Consider the following 24,070-nt stretch of genomic DNA (forward strand, 5'->3'; position numbering starts at 1 on the left):
ACTATATATTTGCATGACTATCAAGGCTTTAAAACACAACTAAAATATTCCCAAAGGCGACAAAAAAAAAAAAAAATACGACAATATTTTAATTTCTAGTTAATGTGGTATATTGGACATCATATGGAAAGCTTTGAACTTGTTGCATTTGTGTCACATAGCACAGGACAGGCTGTTACTGTATGTCTGATTCGTGAATAAATGAAAGGTTTACTCAAGGCGAATCTTTCCCTCGTTCTTTGCTCAGGAGTAGAAACAAATTCCAAACAGTTTAGCAACGGTATTCTGTTTGCGAACATTCGGATGGCGTACACTTTGGTTCTTTTGAATGGGTTCTTTTTAATGAATCACTCAAAAAGACTCACGAAACAGCATCGAACATGTTAGCGGTTTGAATCAGACTAACTTAAACAGTGTATCATTTAGAACCGTGACTCTTTTTGTTTACACGAAAACCTGTGAAGTTGGCCATTTGTAACTCAAATGTGCGAGGCATCTGGTGTTATCCGCTTCCAGTTATTTTAGCTATACAAAAACAGTTTGACAGTTGTTATTTTATTTTTCGTAATCATAAACACGTGTGGAGTTTGACTCTTTACTATACTGTTAACAACTTTACTTTGTTATTCTTCTAGTTATTTATCTATGACTGTTGAATCAGAAGTCTCACACATTCACAGAAAATAGCTTCCTTCAGCATTGCAAAATACGCTGGATATTACTTAAGGTTTCTGAGAATCCGTTTACTGATTGGTTGTTCATGTTGTGTAATTAAAGATAAACATTCATGAGTTTTGTTCAGGTCCAATTGTAAGGCTGAACGGACTAGGCCTTTGAGTGACATGCTGGAACCTAAAACCATCTTAAAGTCGCCATGAAATCAAAATTTACAATTCGTATTTTTTATATGTAATATTGTAGTGTTTATTATAAATGATTTATCTGTGCACTTCATTAATTAAAAAGAAATCATGTGCCCTTATATTCTTTAATCAAGTATGTTATCCTTCCCTCCCCCTCCTCGAAACGACTCCTCTTCTCTTCCTGTCATGTGCTATGGCGCGAGGGCGTGGCAACTCCCCTCAAACCGTTAGTCTGCTGTGAGCGAGAGCTGGAGAGGAGGAGTGCTAAAGTAAAACCCTGCCCTCTATTCAATATTCCATTTCACTTGGAAATACGTCACAACACTGGAGAAAAGTCGTTTGTAACTTCCGGTTCATGGCGACTTTAACAGTTTACTTTACAAAAAAAACAATCAAGACCATTAGATTGACAACATCAAACTGGAACAACTTCACCTGAAATACTTATAGAAAACACCCTAGTAGTTTATACAACTTAGCCAAACAGTAAATCATCACAGTCTACATATTAAAATGCAAGGGCACACAGACTAGTGTAAGTAAGAAACTCACTCAGTGAACTGAAGCAATTTTTAACCATCTTTTTCAAGCAAATGAGTAATATGTCAACTAAAGGTCATTTGGCTCCAAATTTGTTCATTTTAGGAGTCAATAGCTGCGTTTTCCATAACCCTTCAAATTGCGCAAATTGAAACTGAAAATGGAAACATGCAGTGGCGTAACTTTGTTTTTAAAAAAATGGGTTGGACAGGTGGGGTGGGGGTTGCTAATAAAATGCTAAATCAGATATATGTACAATAACATTACGACGTCCAGCAATCAATTTAAATAGTAGGCTACATGGGGTTTAAATTTGTCGTTTAATGAGATGAAGTATAATGTATAGTATAATGAGATGTTGTCAGTGCCGAGAATTTTCGTGTGAATAAATACATAGTTCCGCCTCTTTGAACAACATGTACCTTAATGGTCCAGTGGTAGAACTTACGCCTTCCGTGTCAGAGCTTGAGGGTTCTAATCCACTCTCGAATAGTTTTTTTTTCTCATCAAAACCGATTATGTTCATCAGTGGTTGTTTATCAAGCAGGGACACGATTGTGTGCATTATGTTTTGTGATTTCACCAGAACGAATAGAGAGTATCCACAACGGATTGAAGCGCGCGTCCGAGTGAAGACAGTGCGGCGTGTGCGCGAGCCACGCGAGAAAACACTGTATCCGCGCCTCTGATCGCAGCGGCAATGAGTACTTTGATCACTTGATTTAAAAAACACATTTCAGCGCTAGATCGTTTCAGCGCTAGATCGTCTCTTATTTAAAAAACGAACGAAATGAATGCTCTGCCAGTTAACTGGAGATGTTTCATTTATTTGTAGAATTGGCACATTCGTGCGGCGAGATGTTTTAAAAAGTGGTGGGGAATATCGACCCTGGCAAAAAGTGGTGGGGACATGTCCCAATTACGCCTATGGAAACATGTAAATTTCGCAAAAAGTCCCATATATCACAGAAAAGTTTGTACGCTCGCATGAGGTGTTTTTTCAGGCAATTCGAAAAAGGAATTTTTCGCAAAACTGCAATGAAAAGTTATTTCGCATTTACAGGTCACCTGCATGGCGTATGTATACCTGCAAGTCGATCATTCTTTAAAGATGGCGTGGTATGACTGGACAGAAGACAAGACAGAGTTTTTTTATTCAACTCAAAAAAGACTTACGGGAATACTGGATTCTAAACAACAAAGAAATGCCACAATTTATCAAGACCTCGAAGCAGATAGAAGGGAGAAACACCCAGAAACACCTCATACGTGGCCGCTCCTGAGTATAAGGGGCTTTGCTTGGTCATTAATGCTTGGATTGCCTACATCTCCTTCGATTGCAGTGGCTGCGATATACTTAAACCTACTGACATCTGTTGCCATGAGTTTTGAAATGACTTATTGCGAGAAGAAAAAAATGACATTTTAGTCGCATAACATCGGTAAATGGAAACGCAGTAAATTTGCAATATTTTTTTATCGACATTTAGCAAATATCGCAAAAGTTTTGTGCAGATCTGTAATGGAAACCCAGCTACTGACACCGTAGTCATTTCTTTTGTCTGGAACCCTGAATAGGACCAGTCCTCTGTGTTTCACAGCCAAGACGAAAAGCACAGTTCTCTCTAATACTACACCTTTAGAGCTGAAAAACTGAATCAAGAACATAATGATCCACTCATTACTCTGAGTCATGACCGAGGGATGATTTCACCCCTGAGAACACTAAACATAAGAAAGTGACTTCTGTGACCTATCTATACTGTACTATTGCTATAATACGAGCAGAAAATAGGTATATAACATCACTGACAATAATACAAAAAAAAAATTACATTACATACTGGGTACATTACTATACTACCAGCAGAGATCTCTTAGGAGCTTTCCCTCTCATAAAGCAACTACCATGGTCCCAAGTGTGCAGGAAAGCTTTATTACCTATTAGCTAACATCTCTGAGCAAAATATCACAGCAAAGGTAATCTTTATCATGCAAACAATTTATACGTTTTTGATTCATGTGAAACGCTATGCTGGTAATGCAAGGCATGTGCAAGTTGTAAGTGTTTTGTGGGCAAGCAATAAAGCATTACACTTGAGAGGCCGACAGCACTTATTGCACACCACGTGATGTAATTTTTATTTTAGCTGCATGCTAGACCTCAACAGTTCGAACTGACAATATACTTCCACATGAGCAGAGTACCTGTCGTTATCAAAAAAGACGGAGAAGTTAGTTGGTTCAGCGCACTGAAAGAAAAAGCTCTATGAAGCAGTGAATTTCTGAGAAGACGAAAATGCTTTAGAGAATCAATCCCATAGGTCACAGAACTCATTTCAAGAGGGACAATGTATCAGATAAACTCAAAATCTGCTTAAAAAAGAGCTTTCAAGTCTTTTTGTTCACTATTTCAGTCTTTTCAACAACTAATTCAATTAGTACAAGACAAAATAAATATTTCCTATGCATTTTTCTCTTAAAAAGACCTCATCATCTCTTTCCTCCCCCCATCTACCCATCCCACGGGTACCTTAAGCAGGCGCACAGACGGAAGGAAGGCTGCATGACACAGTTTCCGTATGGTCCAGTTGAGTGGCCGAGGAGCATCCAGCTGGTTCGTCGCTCCTGGCCGGACGTTCCCGCCATCCGGAAAAGGGCCCCACATTGGGGCTGCGATGCACGAGTGGTCTCTGTCCGAAATCCTCTTAACTCATTAAGCATGACCCTCCTCAGTTCCTGCCGCAAAGCCGCGCAACCTGTTTCCCGCGACACGGAGCCCTTCACCTGCACCCCCTCCCTGCCCTCCCTCCCCTCCCCACAGATCCACAGGAACGGGGAAAACACCTTCAGACCATACAGGGTGTCCGGGTCCACTTCCACTGGCCACGCAGACCCAACAGTGCCAGAGATGACGGGGAGCATGCGGTCTGAATGAGTGGAGAGAAGCAAAGAGAAGAGGAGCGAAGCTAAGTGGAGGAGAGAAGAGTGGGAAACAGTAGCTGTGATGTAGAGCAGCAGAGCGGCACTGTCTTGAAGAACCCGGAGAGAGAGAGAGAGAGAGAGAGAGAGAGAGAGAGAGAGAGAGAGAGAGAGAGAGAGAGAGAGAGAGAGAGAGAGAGAGAGAGAGAGAGAGAGAGAGAGAGAGAGAGATAGACAGAGAGAGAGAGAGAGAGCGAGAGTGAGAGGAGGAAAGAAAAGAGATGGATGGAAGCAACATGAATGATAGTACGTACTGACAAAGAGAAGGAAAAACAAAAGATTCAGGAAATCATGATGTAGAATGAGGTTGAGAGTTGCTGCGAAGGCAAAGCACTGGAATTGATGAGGAATAATGGAAAGCAGATGGGAAAAATGATACATTTTGATCTTTGCATTTTAACACTACATCTTTCTCTTGTTTTAGGTCTTTTGGGTCACAAATGAAAAACTGAGAGGAAAGATTTCCCTGATTCCCTCCCAATGTCTTCTATTTGTACTCCTCTGACCTGTTCTCCTCTATTCCCTCTCTTTTCTCTTCCTCTGTAGCCCCCTCCTACTCCTCCATCCTTGCACACTCCATCCTTTCCAAACATGACGCATTGACCATCGAAAGGATAATGGAGTAGAGAGAGAGGGGGGGGGGGGGGGGGGAGAGAGAGAGAGAGAGAGAGAGAGAGAGAGAGAGAGAGAGAGAGAGCACAACACTGGATTGAACTGCTCCCTTCCATTGGATGGGTTTAATAATCCAGTGTTTATTATACGGTCTTAAATGCCCTTGTCTCTGAAAACGTGTCAGGGAAAAAAAAATCTCCCTTAGGGAGAAGTGTTTAAACAAATAAATGGTGCAGTAGAAATGGAGAGAATGCAGTAGAAGAGTTGGCCATTGCACTGCAGTCACTAGGTCGGCATCCCTGCGGAGCAGATCGTAATAATGAATCTCAGCAATCAATCCCCACTCTTCACAGGCATCACCTGGCCATGCAGATGTGAGAGATGTCACAGAGACCTGGATGGAATACTAAGTACTGCACCGAGTGGGAAGCTCCTCCTCTTCCTGCTTCCCCCTTGGATGCGGGGTTCTCCTGTCACTCAAGGTATCCTGAGACGGTGAGAAGATTATGCAACTCTTCAAGGCAAGGTGTGTATCCATAGCAACCTCCGTTTACCAGTGTCAGTGGGAGATTGGGTTTAATGTGCAGGTATGTGGAAAGAGGATTGTACTCCAATCAGATCTGACAACTTGAGCGAGAAGCTCCCAGAGATACAGATATTAGTGAGTCGGATTTTAACAGAGAGAGCATGAAGACACTGCTTATCATATATTATGTGACAGCAATAAACATATGCCATGTGTATGGTCGTTCTAGTATGCAGTACATTTTTATGTCCCAACGTATGTCTTAATAGAAAAAGTATTAAAAATGGAAATCAATGTTATAATAAAGTGAACAATGGGGTGATTTTATAAATGTTCACTTATTAAATAAAATTGATTAATTTCACTATTTTGATATTATTTTTTGCCAGAATCTTCAATACACTAAAAGCTTCTATAAATACAAAAATTTGAATTTCTAAATTCACCTTCCTGATCAATGTCTTTATATCCATCCTATTAGGTTCCATCCTGTTGATTATATCAATAAGCTATAATTAATAAAAGTTTAAATTAAACATTTTCATTTGATTACATTTCCTTACTAATTGCCATCTTAACAAACACAAGCATATTCATATAAAAAAAATTAATATAAAAAAGGTACTGCATAACAGGTCATAGAAAATCCTTTTTTTGTCAATCCTTAAACAGAATAATCATAGTGCAGCTGAGATTTAGGATCAAATGAATTGCTTCTGTATATACTGAAAAAAATATATAATTATATATATATATATATACAAACAGTTGATGACATTTATGGATGTTACCAGACAAACTATTCCACATGCCAAACTCCTGAACTCTATCAGAATGGTGATAAGTGAGTGTAGCTTAGGGTAAAAGTCAACCACTTAACCAGCAGCATTTATTTTAACTTCAGCATGCATCACACAATCAGGACCAGATCTTCATTACACACACACACACACTCACACACACACACACACACACACACACACACACACACACACACACACACACACACACACACACACACACACACACACACACACACACACACACACACACACACACACACACACACACACACACACACACACACACACACACACACACACACAAACAAGAAGTTCACAACAGAATCTAATTAGCCTACTTCTTGACCTACACACAAAAGCAATCACATACTGCTAGTTTACATGTCACTACCTTCTCGCTGCAAAACAGTGGTATGGAAAATATGTTCCACAGTATGTTTGTGCATTTTAATCAGTTTATGTGTATGCATGCCAATATATTTGAACGTGCGAGTACATGTAAGGTGTTGAATATCCTCAGACATACACCCACAAGAATTGATTCATCTGCCAGTTTCAGGGCAGATCCCATTATCAGCAGTGATTAAGTATAAAATATTGCTTGATGACTGAATAAATGCTTAGGGAATTAATAACATATGCTAAAGATGTACTTCTAAAATGAAGAAAATACCACAATACAAAAATTTGAAGAAAATACCCAACAAAAACAACTATATTTTCACCAGTTGTGCTGTAAAAAAAGCCTCTCCTGAAAGAGGACAGAGAATGTGACGCTTTAGGATTCTGTCTCTCTCTTTCACTCATCATCAGCATGACCATACCTACACATTCATTGAAACCTACTCCTGTAAATTGCATTAAATAACAATTTTACACTATTTTAACCAAAACAAGTACATAAACCAACAAATGGATTTTCACAAAGTTTGAAATAATAGAAAATCAACTTTAAAGGGATAGTTCACTTTGAAATAAATTTTTTGGTATGTTTTAGCTTACCTCAAGGGCATCCAAGATGTAGGTGTCTTTTTTTCCGCAGTAGTTTCAATTTTGATATTTTTAGGTCAAACCGTTCTTGTCTGTCAGTCATATAATGCAGGTCTATGGTCACTGTCTCAAAGAGCATGCACAGAGTCCAAATTAAAACAATTCCCCATCGTCCAAATTAAACAATTCCCCATCGTAAGTACACATTGATGGCCTAAGACACGAAACGAGCGGTTTGTGTGAGAAAACGAACAGTATTTATATAGTTTTTACCACTTATACACAGCCATGTCCGAGTGATCTGATCTGACGTGTACGCAAACTGGTGCGTAGATATATACACTAGATGTCGCCTTAAAGACATTCGTTCCAATGAACTGCCGTAGACAAGGCGACATCTAGTGTATATATCTATGCACCAGTCTGCGCACACGTCAGATCAGATCACTCGGACATGGCTGTGTATAAGAGGTAAAAACGATATAAATACTGTTCGTTTTCTCACACAAACCGCTCGTTTCGTGTCTTAGGCCATCAATGTGTACTTACGATGGGGAATTGTTTAATTTGGACGACGGGGAATTGTTTTAATTTGGACTCTGTGCATGCTCTTTGAGACAGTGACCATAGACCTGCATTATATGACTGACAGACAAGAACAGTTTGACCTAAAAATATCAAAATTGAAACTACTGCGGAAAAAAAGACACCTACATCTTGGATGCCCTTGAGGTAAGCTAAAACATACCAAAAATTTATTTCAAAGTGAACTATCCCTTTAACAAACACTTTAATTACACCCAAAGCTACCAAAACTGCTCATGTTTGAATGATAAAGATTTACTAAACAATTAATAGGGCCCTAGGGTACTGCTTTTGTTGTGAACCCTGAAAAGACTAAAGCAAAGCACCCTTTTCATTATTCAGAAGGGATGATGGAGTGAGAAGTTTCTCTTTAATGAGCTCCAGTTGCAAGGAGCATGGCAAGCCCTGCCAATTTGAAACAGTCACTTCCTAGCCCACTATATCATCCTTTAATCTCCGCAAACACACTTTGTGACTTTGCACCCTTGCTGTTTCAATGTCTAAGACATTTTCTATAAGCAACTTATTTTGTATGGTCTCTGTCTTTCTAAATCAAATTTCGCCACTTGTTTAGCATGCATAGAACACATTAGAGCAACATTGCATTTGTATCTCTTATGTACCCACCCCACCAGAAGCACTAATTAAGTAAAAAGAATGCTTGTTAGTGCAACAGAGATTTTGTTTGTTGTGATGGATGCTATGCAGATGTGGGCAGTGAAAATCAAACGTTCTTGGTCTTCACGATAATGAGCCATTTGCTTTCTTTAGTTTTAAAGCGCGCTGGTGATTAAATGTGACCTGGCTAATTCACTGAGGGTACTGTATCTGGCAGGGTGTTTGTGTGTTCTATTGTCAAGGCTCCACTTAGCAAAGGTTGAAGATATTCCTGCTGATGTATTATACAACTTTAGGCTTTTTTGTCCAGTTGTGGAACTCACAGTACCTATTTATGTAACACCGCACTGTGTAAAATGAGTACTGATGTTGTTTGGCTTTATAGTAACATTGGCTCATTTAAGTGAATAATCATGGAAGAATATAACCTTGTAGGTACGCTCAATGCTACTTGATGTCAGTTTGAATTATAGACATGGGTTAAATTTGCACCAGAACAGTTTTTGTTTGCAATTTTGAACCCAGTAACGGAAGAATTTGTGGGAATGTGTATCAATTGCATACTTTTGGGAATGTAGAATCTGTGTGCTTGTTTTATGATAACTTTTTAATCGTGACAACAACTGCATTCACTGACACAAAGTTCTATCGACTGTTAGGCTCTCCTTATTTCCTCCCTGTCTGAACTCTATACATTTTATTATATTTCTCCTGCAGGCATTTCACTACAACCCATTCATTTAAACATCCTCATATCTTCTTTGATATGCTCATCCTTGCACATCTCCTCACTTACTCATTTTTATAGATTTTAAATAACTGCAAGCACTAAAAATTGTTTTAATGTGTGATGCATCTGTTCAAACACTAGATGGCCATCACATAAAACAAATCAATGCACCTCTTAACTGAGCTGAGATAGATAGAAAATCATTTTATTGATCTGGCTGTTACTTATCAATATTTTTTCTTAAAAGCATTAGTATAATTCATTATGCAAATGTAATTTTATATTGAAGTCCTCTATATTGAAGCTGAGAGGGAAACAGTTCCCTCACATGAAAGTAAAGATTCAGAACAGCATGTTTATTATAACATCTGAACATCTGTATATAAGCACATCTGAAACAAAGCAAAAAGCATTGCACAGCGTATTACCCCAAAGCACTATAATATTGTATATTTTAAGCACAATTAGCTTATATCTATAGCAAATGCAGTCATTTCACAAACAGTACATTTTGTGCAAATAGACAATGGCATATTGTGGAGCTCTGGCTATATAATACTGTGTCCTACAAATAACCAAAGAAAACTTACACATGCAGCCCCAAAAAAATGAATTATAAAGATTATATGATATCACTTTTTTTGCATTTAAGGTTAAACCTTTTTTTATGAAATAAAGACATTATTGCTAAATATAAATGCTGAATCTATTCATTTTAAATATTAGTATTAAATCTCACTCACTCACAGAGAGCTCTAGCTCACAAATGTAGTCAAAAAATATTATTTGAATATTTAAATATTTATGCAAACTGGACTAGGTGGAGTTAAAGCCGAACCAAACTGATGAAATGGGCAAGTGGCTGATAGAAAGTCAAAACAAATAGGACAAGCAAAAAAAAAAGATATATATATATATATATATTTTAATAAGCTAATATTAATAAAATAATCAGAACAGCATTATTAAGAATAAACTTTCATCAGAATCTGTTTGAAGTCCAAAAGAGATCACATGACCCAGGAGAAGCAGTAACATTTTTCAGAAGGGCCTTTTTTCATCTTAATAGAAGTGTCAGAAGCCACTTATACCAACACACCATGATCATCAGTTCATACGCCTGCAAACTGCTAATGTCATTCTCCTCTCTCTTCTTCCACCTCCGCACAACACTTTTCTCACTGTGGAAAACTGTCACTTTTTACAGTAAAAAAGGTGCTAGCCATCAGCAGCCACACCATTCTCTGAGGCTGAAGTTTCCAACCGATCTACCACCTGCCCTGTGAACTCCATCCGCTGCCATCAACTACTGGTCATCCCTCCATCTTTCTCCTTTCTCAAACATTCACAGCCTTATCTGCACTCAAACAAATCATCAATGCATCACTTGTTACAGACACCTTCCTGTTATTTAAGAGGTCGTGAATGACCTCACTGCAGAAAAGATAGTGGAAAACTACAGATCATCCGTTCTTGTCATGTTCTTGGCAGCATACTTGAACAAGCCGTTTTAATCTGGTCTTTCACAGAACAACCTGTTGGAAGCCAATCAAGCTTCAAGTGTGCCACTTCATGGAGACTGACCTGCTGTCTGTCAGTAACAGCCTGTGGCTGATCAAAGTTGCTTCCAGATCATCCATTCTTTCCAAAGACTCATTCAAAACTGAAGAATTGGCTTTCTTTGTGGTGTGGCCAATTCCATTCAAATTCAAACTCATTCAAATTCAAGTCCGAAATGTGTATAAACCCGTTTCTCATTCTGCTACATCTTTGAAAGTGAATTACCAAACACTTCTTATTGAGTTACTTACTGAGGTCATCCCAGCAAGCCCATGGATTCAGCACAGCATGTCATTACAGGTGGGCTTGACCTTGGTTAACTTTCCTCCATGCACAATTGAACTACAGATGATCTAGAATGTGGCACCTGATCTTCAGTCAACCTAAAAAGGCCACTTCACACCATCTGTGCCTTGCTTCACTGGTTGCTGCCTGTTAAATTCAAGCGCCTGCCCTGACACTCTTATAAAAGAACAGCCACTGCATCTGCAAGCCTTCACCTAAACCCACTGATGCAAGTCAATGATCCTTCACCTTTGCAGTCTACAAGTCTGAGGCAGAAGCATCACAATGAGGGAATAAGTCACTTTCGAATATACCTTCTGCTGAACAGGCTGTCCCCAGGTCTAAAGAGATGCTGACTGTTACCTTGTATAAATCATCAGCATGCACTGAGATCTACAGTGCTTTCAAAGCCTTAAAGAATGTCTCACTTCTCAGACAATGCTATGCATCTCTATCATCATTTTAATTTTTACTTTACATTTTTCCACTACCACACAATGCAAGGACATGCTGTGTGCTTCACTTAATAACTTACTCAAATTTACAGTACATTAATTCTTAATAACATACAAAAATGTCACCATAATTATATAAAATTGCATTTTATTAGGAAAATGTGGACTAAAAATGCAGTAATTTAAAGTATGCAATACTGTGCATTTATAACTAATAGCCTACATTTCCAGACCTAACCACTAGAGGGACCAAGTATTTTGAGAAACTCCCCTGTTCCCAGTTCCGTTACAGAGGTGATAATGTGTCAGAAATGGCTCTCTGTAAAGCAGACTCCTCAAATGCATATTAAAAAAAACCTTTTTAAATCAAGCACAAAAACTGTAAGGGAAGTCAGAACGGCAGTATCTGTTGGCCATGCTGTTTAGAGCCATATGCAGTGGATGCCCAGGGAAGCATGCTTTCTTGCCATTAGCACTAAGATATCACATGTTAAACACTCACACTAAACATTCACTCTAGTCTATTGGGAATAATTACTGAATAAGATTTTGATCAGCCACTTGCAAATGAAAAATGTGCAAATACATGGACATAGACAGCCAGGACTTAAAACAGTATAAATAAAATATCAAACAGAATGTAATTGTGACAAAAACAACAGATGCAGAGGTTTTTCAGCTTGCAATCTTGAGATGTTTTAAGCACGTTTAGTAAGTCACTCTGCATAAAAGCGCCTGCTAAATGGCTTGCATGTAAATGACTGAAATTTACATTTAAGCCTCTGAAAGGCAATTTACAGTGAATTGCAAAAAAAAAAAACCTCTGCCAGCATGTGGCAGCTTTATCTGATTCAAGTTCAGGAAGCATCAGTTAGTAGAATTCACAAAGAAAACGTTCACCAGCACCAACTCTGATCATGTAACCATGTTCATTTTCAAACGGCCATCCAAAATAATGATTTACGAGATCAAATTGCATCTGAGGAACTACAGAATCACCGTAGCTAGTCTTAAGTATTAAATGAAAAAAATAATAGACGAGTTAAGAAGCAGCGGGAAGCTGAGAAGCATTGCAGGCTCAAGCTATTTTCTTCCGCTGCATCTGTGCCAGATCTGATTTGCGAACTGACGAGTGTGAATATGAAACCAATTCCCACCTGCCAGTCAGCGAATTACATTGTATTGCCCACTGTGAAATGGTTCTGAAAAGTATGAATTCATTAAAATCGCATTTCATTCCATGTAAAAATGCTGCTAACAGAGTACAGTGGATGCTCTTTATGTAAATCCAAAGATATATGCTCCACTCTAATTGTGTATACTACTGGGAATAAAAGCAATTATTTGTGCGTATGTGCATGCAGATGTATTTAATTTGCAAGTGTGACAGGTATAACAAGAGCGTGTTTTGTATTAGCATGCTTATTTTGTTCTGGACTACGTGACCGTGCACCTGGTATGAATATTTGAATATTTGAATATTTGAGATGTGCGTATGTGTGCGTGTGTCTCTTTACTATACAGCGCTGTCAGTGGTTCTCTTCTAAGCCTGTGATGCTCAGCCTGGTCCTGGAGGCAAAGGGATAATAGCAGCTCTGTGGGGCTATGGAGGAGTCAGGGGATGGGATGAGTCTCCTACTGGGTCTCCTCCCTCTCTCAGGAAGACCTCCACTGGCTGATCTATCCCTGCTCACTGCCCCATCTGGAGCCATCAAACCCATAGGGCCCAGTGAGCCGCCATCAAAAACCAGCCTCTACACGTCAGGCAAAACCAGTCACACATCATTAATACACTGACTGTGTTCACGGTGCTTAATGTGGACCGTAAAAGGGACTCAAGCTTGAAATTAAAAAGCGTATATATTTAGGGTGTGTTTGGATGTGTGTATTAAATCCAATAACACCAGAGTTTCTTTGTAAAGAACTGAAACAAATCATTACATATTAATGATGCTGTACTTGGAACAAATGCTTTGGGTTTATTTCCCTCATCACAATGCATCTTTTTTTATCACCTAAACTGACCTCACTCTACCCATGAACCTCTCAGAAAAACCTGTGCAAAAAAACATTACATTTAAATAGAAACATAATTTGGCTGATTTATAAGTCTGTGTTTAATAGGTTTCACAAAATTATTGAGGACTTTTTTGAATAGTGAGGATAGGGGTGGGCGTTATGGCAAAAATATCATACCATATGATTTTTTCAGGCAGGATCACAATCTATGATTCTTCTTCATGTTGGTTTTTAAGATTATTTTAAATATCTCTAATAAAAAAAAAATTGCCTTACAAGGTAACAAAAGAAAAAAGAATGACAGAACATTCAGGCCAAAGTAGAGGTGGCCTATACCACCAACATTTATTTCACTTTATTTTTTGTAATTATTTTATCTTTGCTTTAAAAAATAAGAACTAACATGCAAATGACAAAAAATAGGACAAATGCAAAATAACCCTAACGCTGCGTTGTTAAACATGTGAATGCATGTCGCGTTGTACAGTATTTTGTGATCATGGGGAAATTTTAATCGTTCAAAACCTAAAATTGTTTTATTTGACCTCACAAGTGTAGGCAAACCTGTACAGAGTTACACAAATCAGACATGTGCACACACACACACACACACACACACACACACACACACACACACACACACACACACACACACACACACACACACACACACACACACACACACACACACACACACACACACACACACACACACACACACACAATGGGATTCCATGTATTATGGGGACTTTCCATAGACTTGATTTTTGTACAAACTCACCTGCAATTAACCATCACAGAAAACTTTCTGCATTTTTACATTAAAAAAAACTTAGTAAAACAATTTAGTAAGATTTATAAGCTGTTTTCCTCATGCTGGGGACCAAAAATAACCACACACACCTGCAATATAGCAACAGAATGCAGTGTTTAACTCCAACTTTAACTAACTTCTATTGCATCATTTAAAAGTTTAGAATTTGGTTTCCAGACTTCTCTTTCCATTCCTGTCATTTTATTTTATTCCCTTTATTTACCTGCATCATTCCTTTCATGTCCTTCCTTTCCTTTAATTTACCTTATTTTCTTTCCTCGTTTAATTTTGCCTTCTTTTGTTTCGTTTCCTTTCCCTCATTCTATTTACTTTATTTTCATATCTTACTTTATCTTTCCTTCTTGTCTTCATGCACTACATAAAGATTTGTTTTGAAGGGATTTAAAAAAAATACAATAACTGCAATATTTTACTATGAAGTGTGCAAATTGTACTGCATAAACCTTTAAACTGAAACTCTGCCTAAAGCTCCATAACTACAAAACATCTGGCCTATATGAACGCTTTATTTAATTAAATAACTTTATTTAGCGCTTGATATTAAATAAAATAAAGTAATATAAAATATGATTAAAATATAAAATATGATACTTAATATGCAGGCCCCAGGCTGTTTCACAATCACAATCTCATGTTAAATTACACAAAATGGTTTTATTTTTGAGCCAGATCCAAATTTACCCTATGCTAGTTAGTATGACTTAATCAGCAGGCTTGACATTTTCACATAATTAAAGGCTGCTGGTCGATACGCCACTAGGAAAAAAAAAAACATAAGAAAACTTTGTAGGACTCTACTCTTAAAAGAAAAATAGACTCTTTATGTCTCTAAGTACTTTTTGATCTTCTGAATGTTCCTGTAAAAAGAACAACAGTCTTTCCCTGTAACTGAAATCCATTTAATTTCTGTCTCAGCTCAGACAGGATACTAAATCTCAGACAACACACATACCTGTAGATGCCCTGAAACGTGGAGTAGCATTCTGTCAAGCTAAGGAAAGAGATTTTCAGCCTTTAGCAGCCAATTAAAGACTCACCTAGCACCTTTCACCTCACAGACGTGGACTAAAGAAAAAACATTACATTTTTATAACTAAATAAACTGTAAGGTTGCAATGCAATTAGTGAAGACTGTTTCTCTGCTCTTAGAGAAACAGGTTTGAGTCTCTGTCTGAGGGCAATTACTCACAGACCGTCCAATCTGCTTAAATCACAGCATATCTCACACAGTTGCCATTTAAAGGTGCCATCATTAAAAGATTCATTATTAAACGGTGAAGCTTTTTGAGATCAAAACCGATTTTTCAGAAGAGAAAGTGATAAAAAGAGAAATTATGTATGATAGTCCCTAGAAGCAATTCAATAGTGTCAAAGACACAACAAAGGACTAAGACAGAGGTTTTGGCAGTGGAAAGGAAAATCTTAAGAATGACGTGTGGATCCCTACAGGGACAAATGACTAGAAACCGGCAGGTCTGGACAAGAGCAATTCCCACTAATCTTATAAAGCTAACAAAAGAAGAGCAGACTCGTTTAATAAATGTCAGTGCAAATGTATGACTATGCATATTCAATCTTTCAAACACTTAAGTGCCACCTCAGTGAGATTCATAACTCCAGAATATAAATAAGGTGTTTGTTCAGAGCTACAAAAGCCCAAAACTTTGAGGTAAATATTTCATGTGAATATTACAGCCCCATAAAACAGCATTCACATAAATTAAAAACGAATAGATTTGGTTATTGCTTTGCTTTATATAAACAGCATTGCTCATCTTAACAGGGGGCTGCACAGACGGTTTTCTTGTGGTCCTGTGTTGATGATACCACATTTGTTGGATCTTTAACTCTGCAGGCTTTCACTGTGAAGCCTGAGCTATTCTTGCCTCAATCTCCCTCTGTCTGAAATTGTGTGGGACTAATAAGGGCTACAGTGGGATATGAAGACCACTAATTGACCTCTCTGAATGTTACAAGACTTTCTGTCCTGTTAGAGCAGATGAGCTGATTAAGAAATGTAAGGAAAAAAAAAAGGGGAAAAAAAAGGCTGGTACAATTATTTAAATGTGGTGACATTCCTTTTACCTTCATTATGAAACCTGCAGTGCTTTGCAAATGACTTCCTACAAATATGCACATATATCATCTCTGACAATTATTTGCCTTAGTGACAAAACTCTGCATATGGCCAATCACTCTACTCTTGCAAATCATTTACTTTGCTATCTAAATAGGGATATTCCATATACTTTCATTGTTTTTACATATAAATAATATAATATAACCTAACCCTAACAAAAAACTCCTTATATATATTTAATATTTAAATAACACCTTTGTATACTTTATTTGTATGCCATTTTTACAAACGAGGACATCCTCAAAAGGAGGTTTTGTCAGATCACTTCTGGGTACAAATGTGTCCTCAAAGTATGGTTAAGTAGGTACATACACAAAACAAAAAAAGCAATGCATGGATATTAAAATTGTGGCCAATAACAATAAGACACTAAGTTATTAATAATCACATTATAATGTAAAGTATGAAAAATGGATATTCAATTTGAAATCTGATAAGGATTTTAACTTTAAGGGATGACAAATGTAATCTAAATGTAAAAACAGTGGAAATGATCCATTGAATATCCAATATCCGACAATCATTTTTAGGTACATCCAAAAATAATGGGGTAAAGTAATACATTTATATGAATCCATAATCAATCAATTTGCCATAGAGTTAAACTTTTTTTTCAACAGATTTAAGTAATGCTTAACTGCAAGTAAACTGTGGTGTGGATAACTATAAATTGCCTTTTAACAACAATAACAGTGCATTTTGGCACAGCTTACTCAATGGATCTGTTTTCATACCATGGCACCCCTGATCCCTGAGCTGAGTGCAACTATTCTAACAGAGAGTGAGCGGAGGAAATGCCACACTCGCTTGACATAAATTTTACATTAGTTCCCTGTGCCAAGTGTGTTACCAAGGCAACCTGGCAATTAACGGCTAATAGGAATAGAGCAATAAAAGCAGCACTGCACTGTATAAATATAATGGTGTTTATTACAGTTCTCTTATTCCCTTTGACCACTTTAAAGGGGCCACCCACACTAAAATGAATAGATGCATCAACCCTGGGGCACTCCAGCCATTCCAAGATGGGGAATACTAATGTAGAGCGCTGGTTGAGGCAGGCGTCACATGCTTTGCATTTCTCTTTTGTCTCACTGAGGGTGATGCTATGGAATAGTCTGGGCAAGCTCTGGTAGATTTGCACAAGCTGGGGGTAAATACTGCCAAGATATATTAATCTGCCACAAGAACACTGGTTGGTTTGTTGGCCGTTACTGATAGATACACCATCATCTGTTTAGAGACAATCTGTTGTGCCAGTGTGTGATAGGATCAACGGTTGACAGACTCTGAGTAAGCTAAATAACTGTTTGCATTATACTGTCCTATTACTATATACAGTTTATACACACACACACACACACATATACATTTATATATATATATATAAATTGCCATTGCCATTCTAGCAACATTAATATATCTTGGCAGTATTTACCCCCAGCTTGTGCAAATCTACCAGAGCTTGCCCAGACTATTCCATAGCATCACCCTCAGTGAGGCGAAAGAGAAATGCACAGCATGTGACGCCTGCCTATATGTAAGTAAATTATCATATATAGGTGAGTAAAACTTTTATTTTTGGGTGAAAAGTCTTTTTAATATAACAAAGTTGGAAAGTGATTAAAGGGGAGATTTGGAATGAAATAACCTCAAATAGATTAAAACAACTGCTGTTTTGTGCCTAATTACAGAGGGTGCAGACAGTAACTTTTCTTTTTTTTTGCTGGGCTGCGATTAAATATGGTCAAGTTTAACCGTGTGCTCAAATGCATATTGTAAAAATTATGATTATAACCATGTATGTTTTTTTTTTTTTAAATCATGTCGTGTCTGATGCCATTCTAGCAACAGGCTCCCTAAGTCCCTGCGGTGACTGGTTTTTGAAAAAAAAAGCTTTTATCAGAAATACACACAGGCAAGAGTGTGAGCTCATTAATTCACTGAGATGAGTGCTGGGTTCTGTTAGGCTTTTTCAGCTGTCAGAGATTCTCCCTCTCAAGAGGCCAGTTGGCTTTACCAGAGGGAGTACCTTTCCAATTCACGCCTGTTATTTCATCTAATGCTGAGGGACGGTGATTTGAGACCTAAGCACCTGGGTTATTCTGCACTGGCTGGAGGGTCATGGAAAAGTGGGTGGGGGGGATGAAATAGTGTGTCGAATAAGACAGAAATATGCTTTTACAAGACTAAAGTCTTCACATTTTATGCAGATGTCTATCAGGTATAAATCATTCACTGAATTAAATACAAGTTAAGCTCAATCAACACATTCAATCGTGGCACAAAAAAAATTATTTTCACTTGTCCCTCCTTTTCTGTAAAAAAAAGAAGAAAATTTGGGTTAAAGTGAGACACTTACAATGGAAGTGAATTTGGTCAATTAGTAAATGGTCAAATACCTTCACAAGTATAGCCACAAGACAAACAATATGAGTGCTGAGATATAACTTTAGTGTGAAAAATCAATTATCAACCTTTTCTTTGTATAATTACATCCCATGACAATGTGTTGCACCTAAACTGTAAAAATGACAGTGTACATAATGCACAAATTTTAACAGAAGAATTAAGTGCTTTTATAAAATTATAAGCTTCAAATTCCAGCAAAAAATTGGTCCCATTACTTCTATTGTAAGGGACGTGTCGAAATAATTTTTGTGGTAATTAACATTATGCTGTAATCAACACGAATGCTGTCGATTGAGCTTAACTTGTATTAAGCCTGGAACATTCCTTTAAAGCTAATTATGGTTGTGACTTTGCCCTATAAAAGCACAGATTCGAGTTTTTTGAGGTGACAGGAAGTGATGAAATCACTATAATTTAGGATTATTCGATTTTGACTCATTCAAAAAGCATCTGAACTTTAGTGACATATCTGTAACCGAAGTGAGAAGTCGACTGTAAACGTGCAGGGCGATATGTGCGACAGTTGCTATAACAACCAAAGTAAGCCACATCCGCCAGGCTTAAAGCCCTGTGGTGGTAGCACAAAATCAGCCCCCCGAGGTTGTACCGGCTCATTCCAAAACTCTGATCCGCTCCTATTTCAGTTGCCCAGTGTAATGCTGTTTAAGACTACCTTAACACCAACCAAGCACAAGATGGATTTTCTGAATGTTTAGGAACAAGAAATTCGTAAACCAGTCTTTGTAGTCAAACACAATGGGATGCATATCTGGTGACTTCAGAGTAGAATAACTTCAGACTGTGAATGTACATGTGTACTTAAAGGGATGTAATGTGAGTAAGTGCGTTCTGAATCGTCCACACGTCCAATTTACGCTTAACATTATTAAACCTTAAGTCTACAGAGATTTCTTTAGGACTCAAACAGCATGTAACACATGAAAGTACAGAATATTGATTGGGAATTTGTATACACTTTAACCCACTATAATCACTATCCCCCTTTACACCTCCCACTGAGATAAGCCCATATAAAGAAACAAAGATATATAAATGACTCTGTTTCCAAGCTACAGTTGCCAAGGTTTGTATCCACACATTCTCATCAGCCTCCTTTGTTTCAAAACCACACCATAGAACAATTAGCCAGTTTGAGCATTTGTGTTGGCATGCACACGCTCCTCACTGTTTGCACTGCCACTTAGTGCCTAATGTCCGGCCTGCCGAGCATGAAAGCAAACTTCCTCCAAGTTGGGATGTAAAACCGTAAAACTCCTCAAGGTGACTGTTGGGAGTCCCTCTTAGACCTGATTCATATTCTATGAAAGTACTTAAACATTAGCACAGACATTTCACTCTTCACAATTCATAATCAACACAAGTATTTCCAGAACTTCTTTGTGTTTCTCACATGAATGTCTCCCTAGCACCATTTGGTGACACATTTGTTCTCTATTTCTGTTTATTTTTCTCCTGGTTCTCCATCAGGTACATCTATATTAATCTCATCTAAATATCTTACATCTTAAAGTGTAGAGCCAGTGGATATGGACAGTTATAAAAGACTAGATGTGTCTTCAAGTTGATAAAGGTGTGATTCAAAAGGCAATCCATTTGATACACAAAGTGGAGTCGTTTCTATAGCAACATGACCACAAATAATTTCACACCCACCCACCTAAAGTAAACACTTACTTTATGGATTTGTAATACATATCTTGCCCTTTAAATACACTGTGGATGAGAGTAAACTAGCTCAATGAATGTGCCTGTTTTCACTTTAGAGGACTTTGATTTACTCTAACACCAGCTTCTTCAGTCCTTAAACTACTCCTTTTTTCAGACCTGTATCAAGGATTCAGAGATTTTTCATTATGTTAAGTACATTTCCCAGGTGCTGTATTTCCATTATTTTTAAATCAATGTATAAATTGCATACTTTTTAAACATTCAGATCAGTACTGAATGGAAAATTGTGTGACAGTGGCCTTCGAGACATTGTTGGCATAATAATATAATGGTTGGAAAAAAATTCGGAATAATTACAGTTTGCATACAATACTGTGTATAGGCTACTTAAAAATGCTACTCAGCGACAATTCAACAGCCTAATTGCAGCTGCACTCACGAACAAACGAACGAACTCATTTGTTTGTGTCTAGCATATGTGTTTTGGTGTATAGTGCAGAGCTCAACAATATTTTTTTTTTTTTTTTCAGACTGCCACAAAAGACAGATTAATAGAGTACATTTTTATATTTGCTAGATTGATTTTAGCAATGCACTTTTATATTAGCTAAAAAAGTTTACTTTATCTTAACAAAAACAATTAATAAATTCATAAAGACACTTTTGCTAGAAATTGATGTCATAAAATGCAGAACATTAACTGATTGTAGCATTCATACTGATGCTTTCAAAACTATAAGACATTCATGCAATTTCAACAAAAACCTCATCTAGCTAATTTTTTATAACATTATCTTGGTGACAAATCAGCAGAATTTGCAACAACAATACAGAATGCCAATCTCAGAGAAAACCAAACATTTATATTTGGAAGGCACAAAAATGAATGTACAAGATGAATGAATGTAAAAATGTGTGGCAGTGCAACAGTAGCTCGAAAAGGTAAATGACTGTCTTGTCAACGGGCCCAAAATGAAATCCTTATTGTTGAAACCTGCAGTTTGTTTGATCGGCCGACATAAATTATGTTGTATTGTAAGTTACTTTGGACTATAAGTCCAAAAAACCTAAACACAAACACACGCACTCACATGTTTCCTTAGCTATCTAAATGGGTATATTTCATAGACTTCAACTGTTCTTATGAAAAGCTAGTTATAAATATAATAACCTACCATACCCCTAACAGAAAACTTTCTGCATTTTTACATAAAAAAATAAAATAAAATAAAAATGACTTTATTTATTTTTTACAAATAAGGCTGTCCCAAGGCTTTGTCTAACCCTAACCCTCACTTCTGGGTATAAATTGATCTCCAAAATATAGGCACGCACACACACACACACACACACACACACACACACACACACACACACACACACACACACACACACACACACACACACACACACACACACACACACACACACACACACACACACACATTTACATTTATCTTTATGAGGACATTCATTGACACAATGCAATCCCTAGCCACTTACCCTAACCTTACCCATCACAACTAAGTGCCTAACCCTAACCCGAACCCGAACCCTTACCCTAAACCTACCTTTAACCTAATTATAACCTTATCCCTAAAACCAAGTCTTGACCCTCAAACAGGCCTTTAAAGGGGTCTCAGAAAGTGAGAGTTTACTCTCTTTGTCCTCACTCCAATGGTCTAAAACTCAAACTGGTCCTCACAAAGATAGTTGTACAAGTACACACACACACACACACACACACAAAATACAGTGACTTATATTTCAGAAAATACAGTATATTTTCTTCTAGCTGTGCAACTGGAGTTTGCACAAGAGTGGCAAAAGAATCTTTGGTGTGTGACAGATGGTTTAGAGCGCGCTTTAGGGCACACTCTTGCGCTTAGCAACAACTGACCCACTGAGTTTCCCCTCGTTATTGACTCCAAATCAGCCAAAATGAGATCAAACATCAGGGGGTTGGGGTTTTCTTGCTGGAACTACCACATGCCTGAAATATTTGACTGCAGAGATGTGAAATGCAATTTCCCCTCACTTAGCACATGGAGTATTCTATGGCCTGGTGTAACAAAGAATTTCATATCAGATAACAATAATAACACATCCCAAATGGCACATGGTCCTGGAAGAACACCTGATTATGGTATATATCTAACATCTAACATCTTCACCTTTCTCTCTCTCTCTATGCCTATCTAGTCTCACTCCATGCATATGTTCTGTGCACTTGAAAGCAACATCATCATAAAAACCTTTTAGTGGTCACAACGTGTTACACGTGCTACCCTGAAACTTTCCACTGGCATCCTCCGAGGCAGAGGGGGACCTTTAGATTCCCACCTGCTGAAGCCAGAATCTTTCCTGCACCCCTCTGTCCATCTCTGTGTGATCCCATGCCCTCGTTCTCTACTCTTCCTCTCTTCCACCAACGGTCCCTCCCCTGCACCCACCCTCCTCGCTCCAAGTTCAACAAATCAGGGAAGATAGAGAACACACAGATGCTGTTCTGTTTCTTACCACAGCTTGCTGTGAGGCCAGTCCTGACCTCTTGGTAGACCCCTGTCTGGAGCTCAGTCTCTTCCAAGACTCGGAGAAGCGCCCTCTGGTGGAGGGGCGTCCGGGCCCCTGCGCCTCCTCCCTTGTGGTGCTGACCTTGAAGCCTTCTCTCCTCCCCTCCCACTTTCTTTTAGTCATAACTCTGAAGGTTTTCTTGACGACTCTGGAACAAAAGCCACGGAAACAAGGAACCCTACAATGTGATGATTCGTCTTCCTCTAAAACTCTCCCCAAGTGTCAGGGCATCTCTTTCCTGTCCTTTTCTTGAACAGAGAAGCAAAAGAAGTGGAGGGAGTTTGGCTTCTACACCCTGTTGCATGTGGTCCCGCAGCTTCAGTTAATGTAGGAGGCTTCACCCGTAGATATAATAACACAGAAGGAGAGAGACAGAAAAAAAATGTAGCCTGCACGGCCCCGCCTGCAAGGTTCCTCTCCTGGTTTCAGTCTTCTGATGTCTTCAAACTGAGCGGGCAAAGGCAAAGCGAGTCATTCTGGAACTGAGCTCTCATCCTCACACTCTCTCCCCACCCTCATTCACACACTCTCCCTCCCTTCCTCCCTTCCTCCCTCCCTCTGCACTTGTTATATCTCCCTCTCTCATCTGCTTCACTGCCAAAGTTCACAGCTCACGTGTCGCCAGCTCTTGCTGTACAGCATTTGTGGAGATTAAAGAGTTATTCAGAACAGAAGGTTTCTACAGGTTCCCCCTCTCTTTCTCCCCTGCGGTCCCACACTGGTTTTAATCGACACAAGAATGCAGGTTTCACATCAGCAGAGCCCCACACGCTCACCGGTACAAAACACTTACTACTTTGTGATTTCAAGACCAAAGAACTTTTGTTACAGCTAACATGAAAGGTGATTCAC

The 24,070-nt window shown here is 38.3% G+C and overlaps 1 protein-coding gene across 13 annotated transcripts in view; it reads right to left on the reverse strand.

The window, feature by feature from the left end:
• Positions 1-23,683, reverse strand: part of trpm3 (transient receptor potential cation channel, subfamily M, member 3) — a 140,522-nt gene extending 116,839 nt beyond the window's left edge. For 7 of the 13 annotated variants that reach the window (XM_082170785.1, XM_082170776.1, XM_082170779.1 and 4 more), the window contains exon 1: positions 23,165-23,683. In XM_082170785.1, coding sequence (XP_082026911.1) covers positions 23,165-23,341 — 177 coding nt within the window. In that variant the 5' untranslated portion in view covers positions 23,342-23,683. Of the gene's footprint in view, positions 1-3,936; positions 4,867-23,164 lie in introns of those variants that run through there. The other 6 variants (XM_082170777.1, XM_082170783.1, XM_082170775.1 and 3 more) reach the window with 2 other exon arrangements.
• Between the last annotated feature and the right edge of the window lie 387 nt (positions 23,684-24,070).

Source organism: Leuciscus leuciscus (genome assembly GCF_965113295.1).
Source record: "Leuciscus leuciscus genome assembly, chromosome: 5".
In the NCBI taxonomy this organism is placed as follows: Eukaryota; Metazoa; Chordata; class Actinopteri; order Cypriniformes; family Leuciscidae; genus Leuciscus; species Leuciscus leuciscus.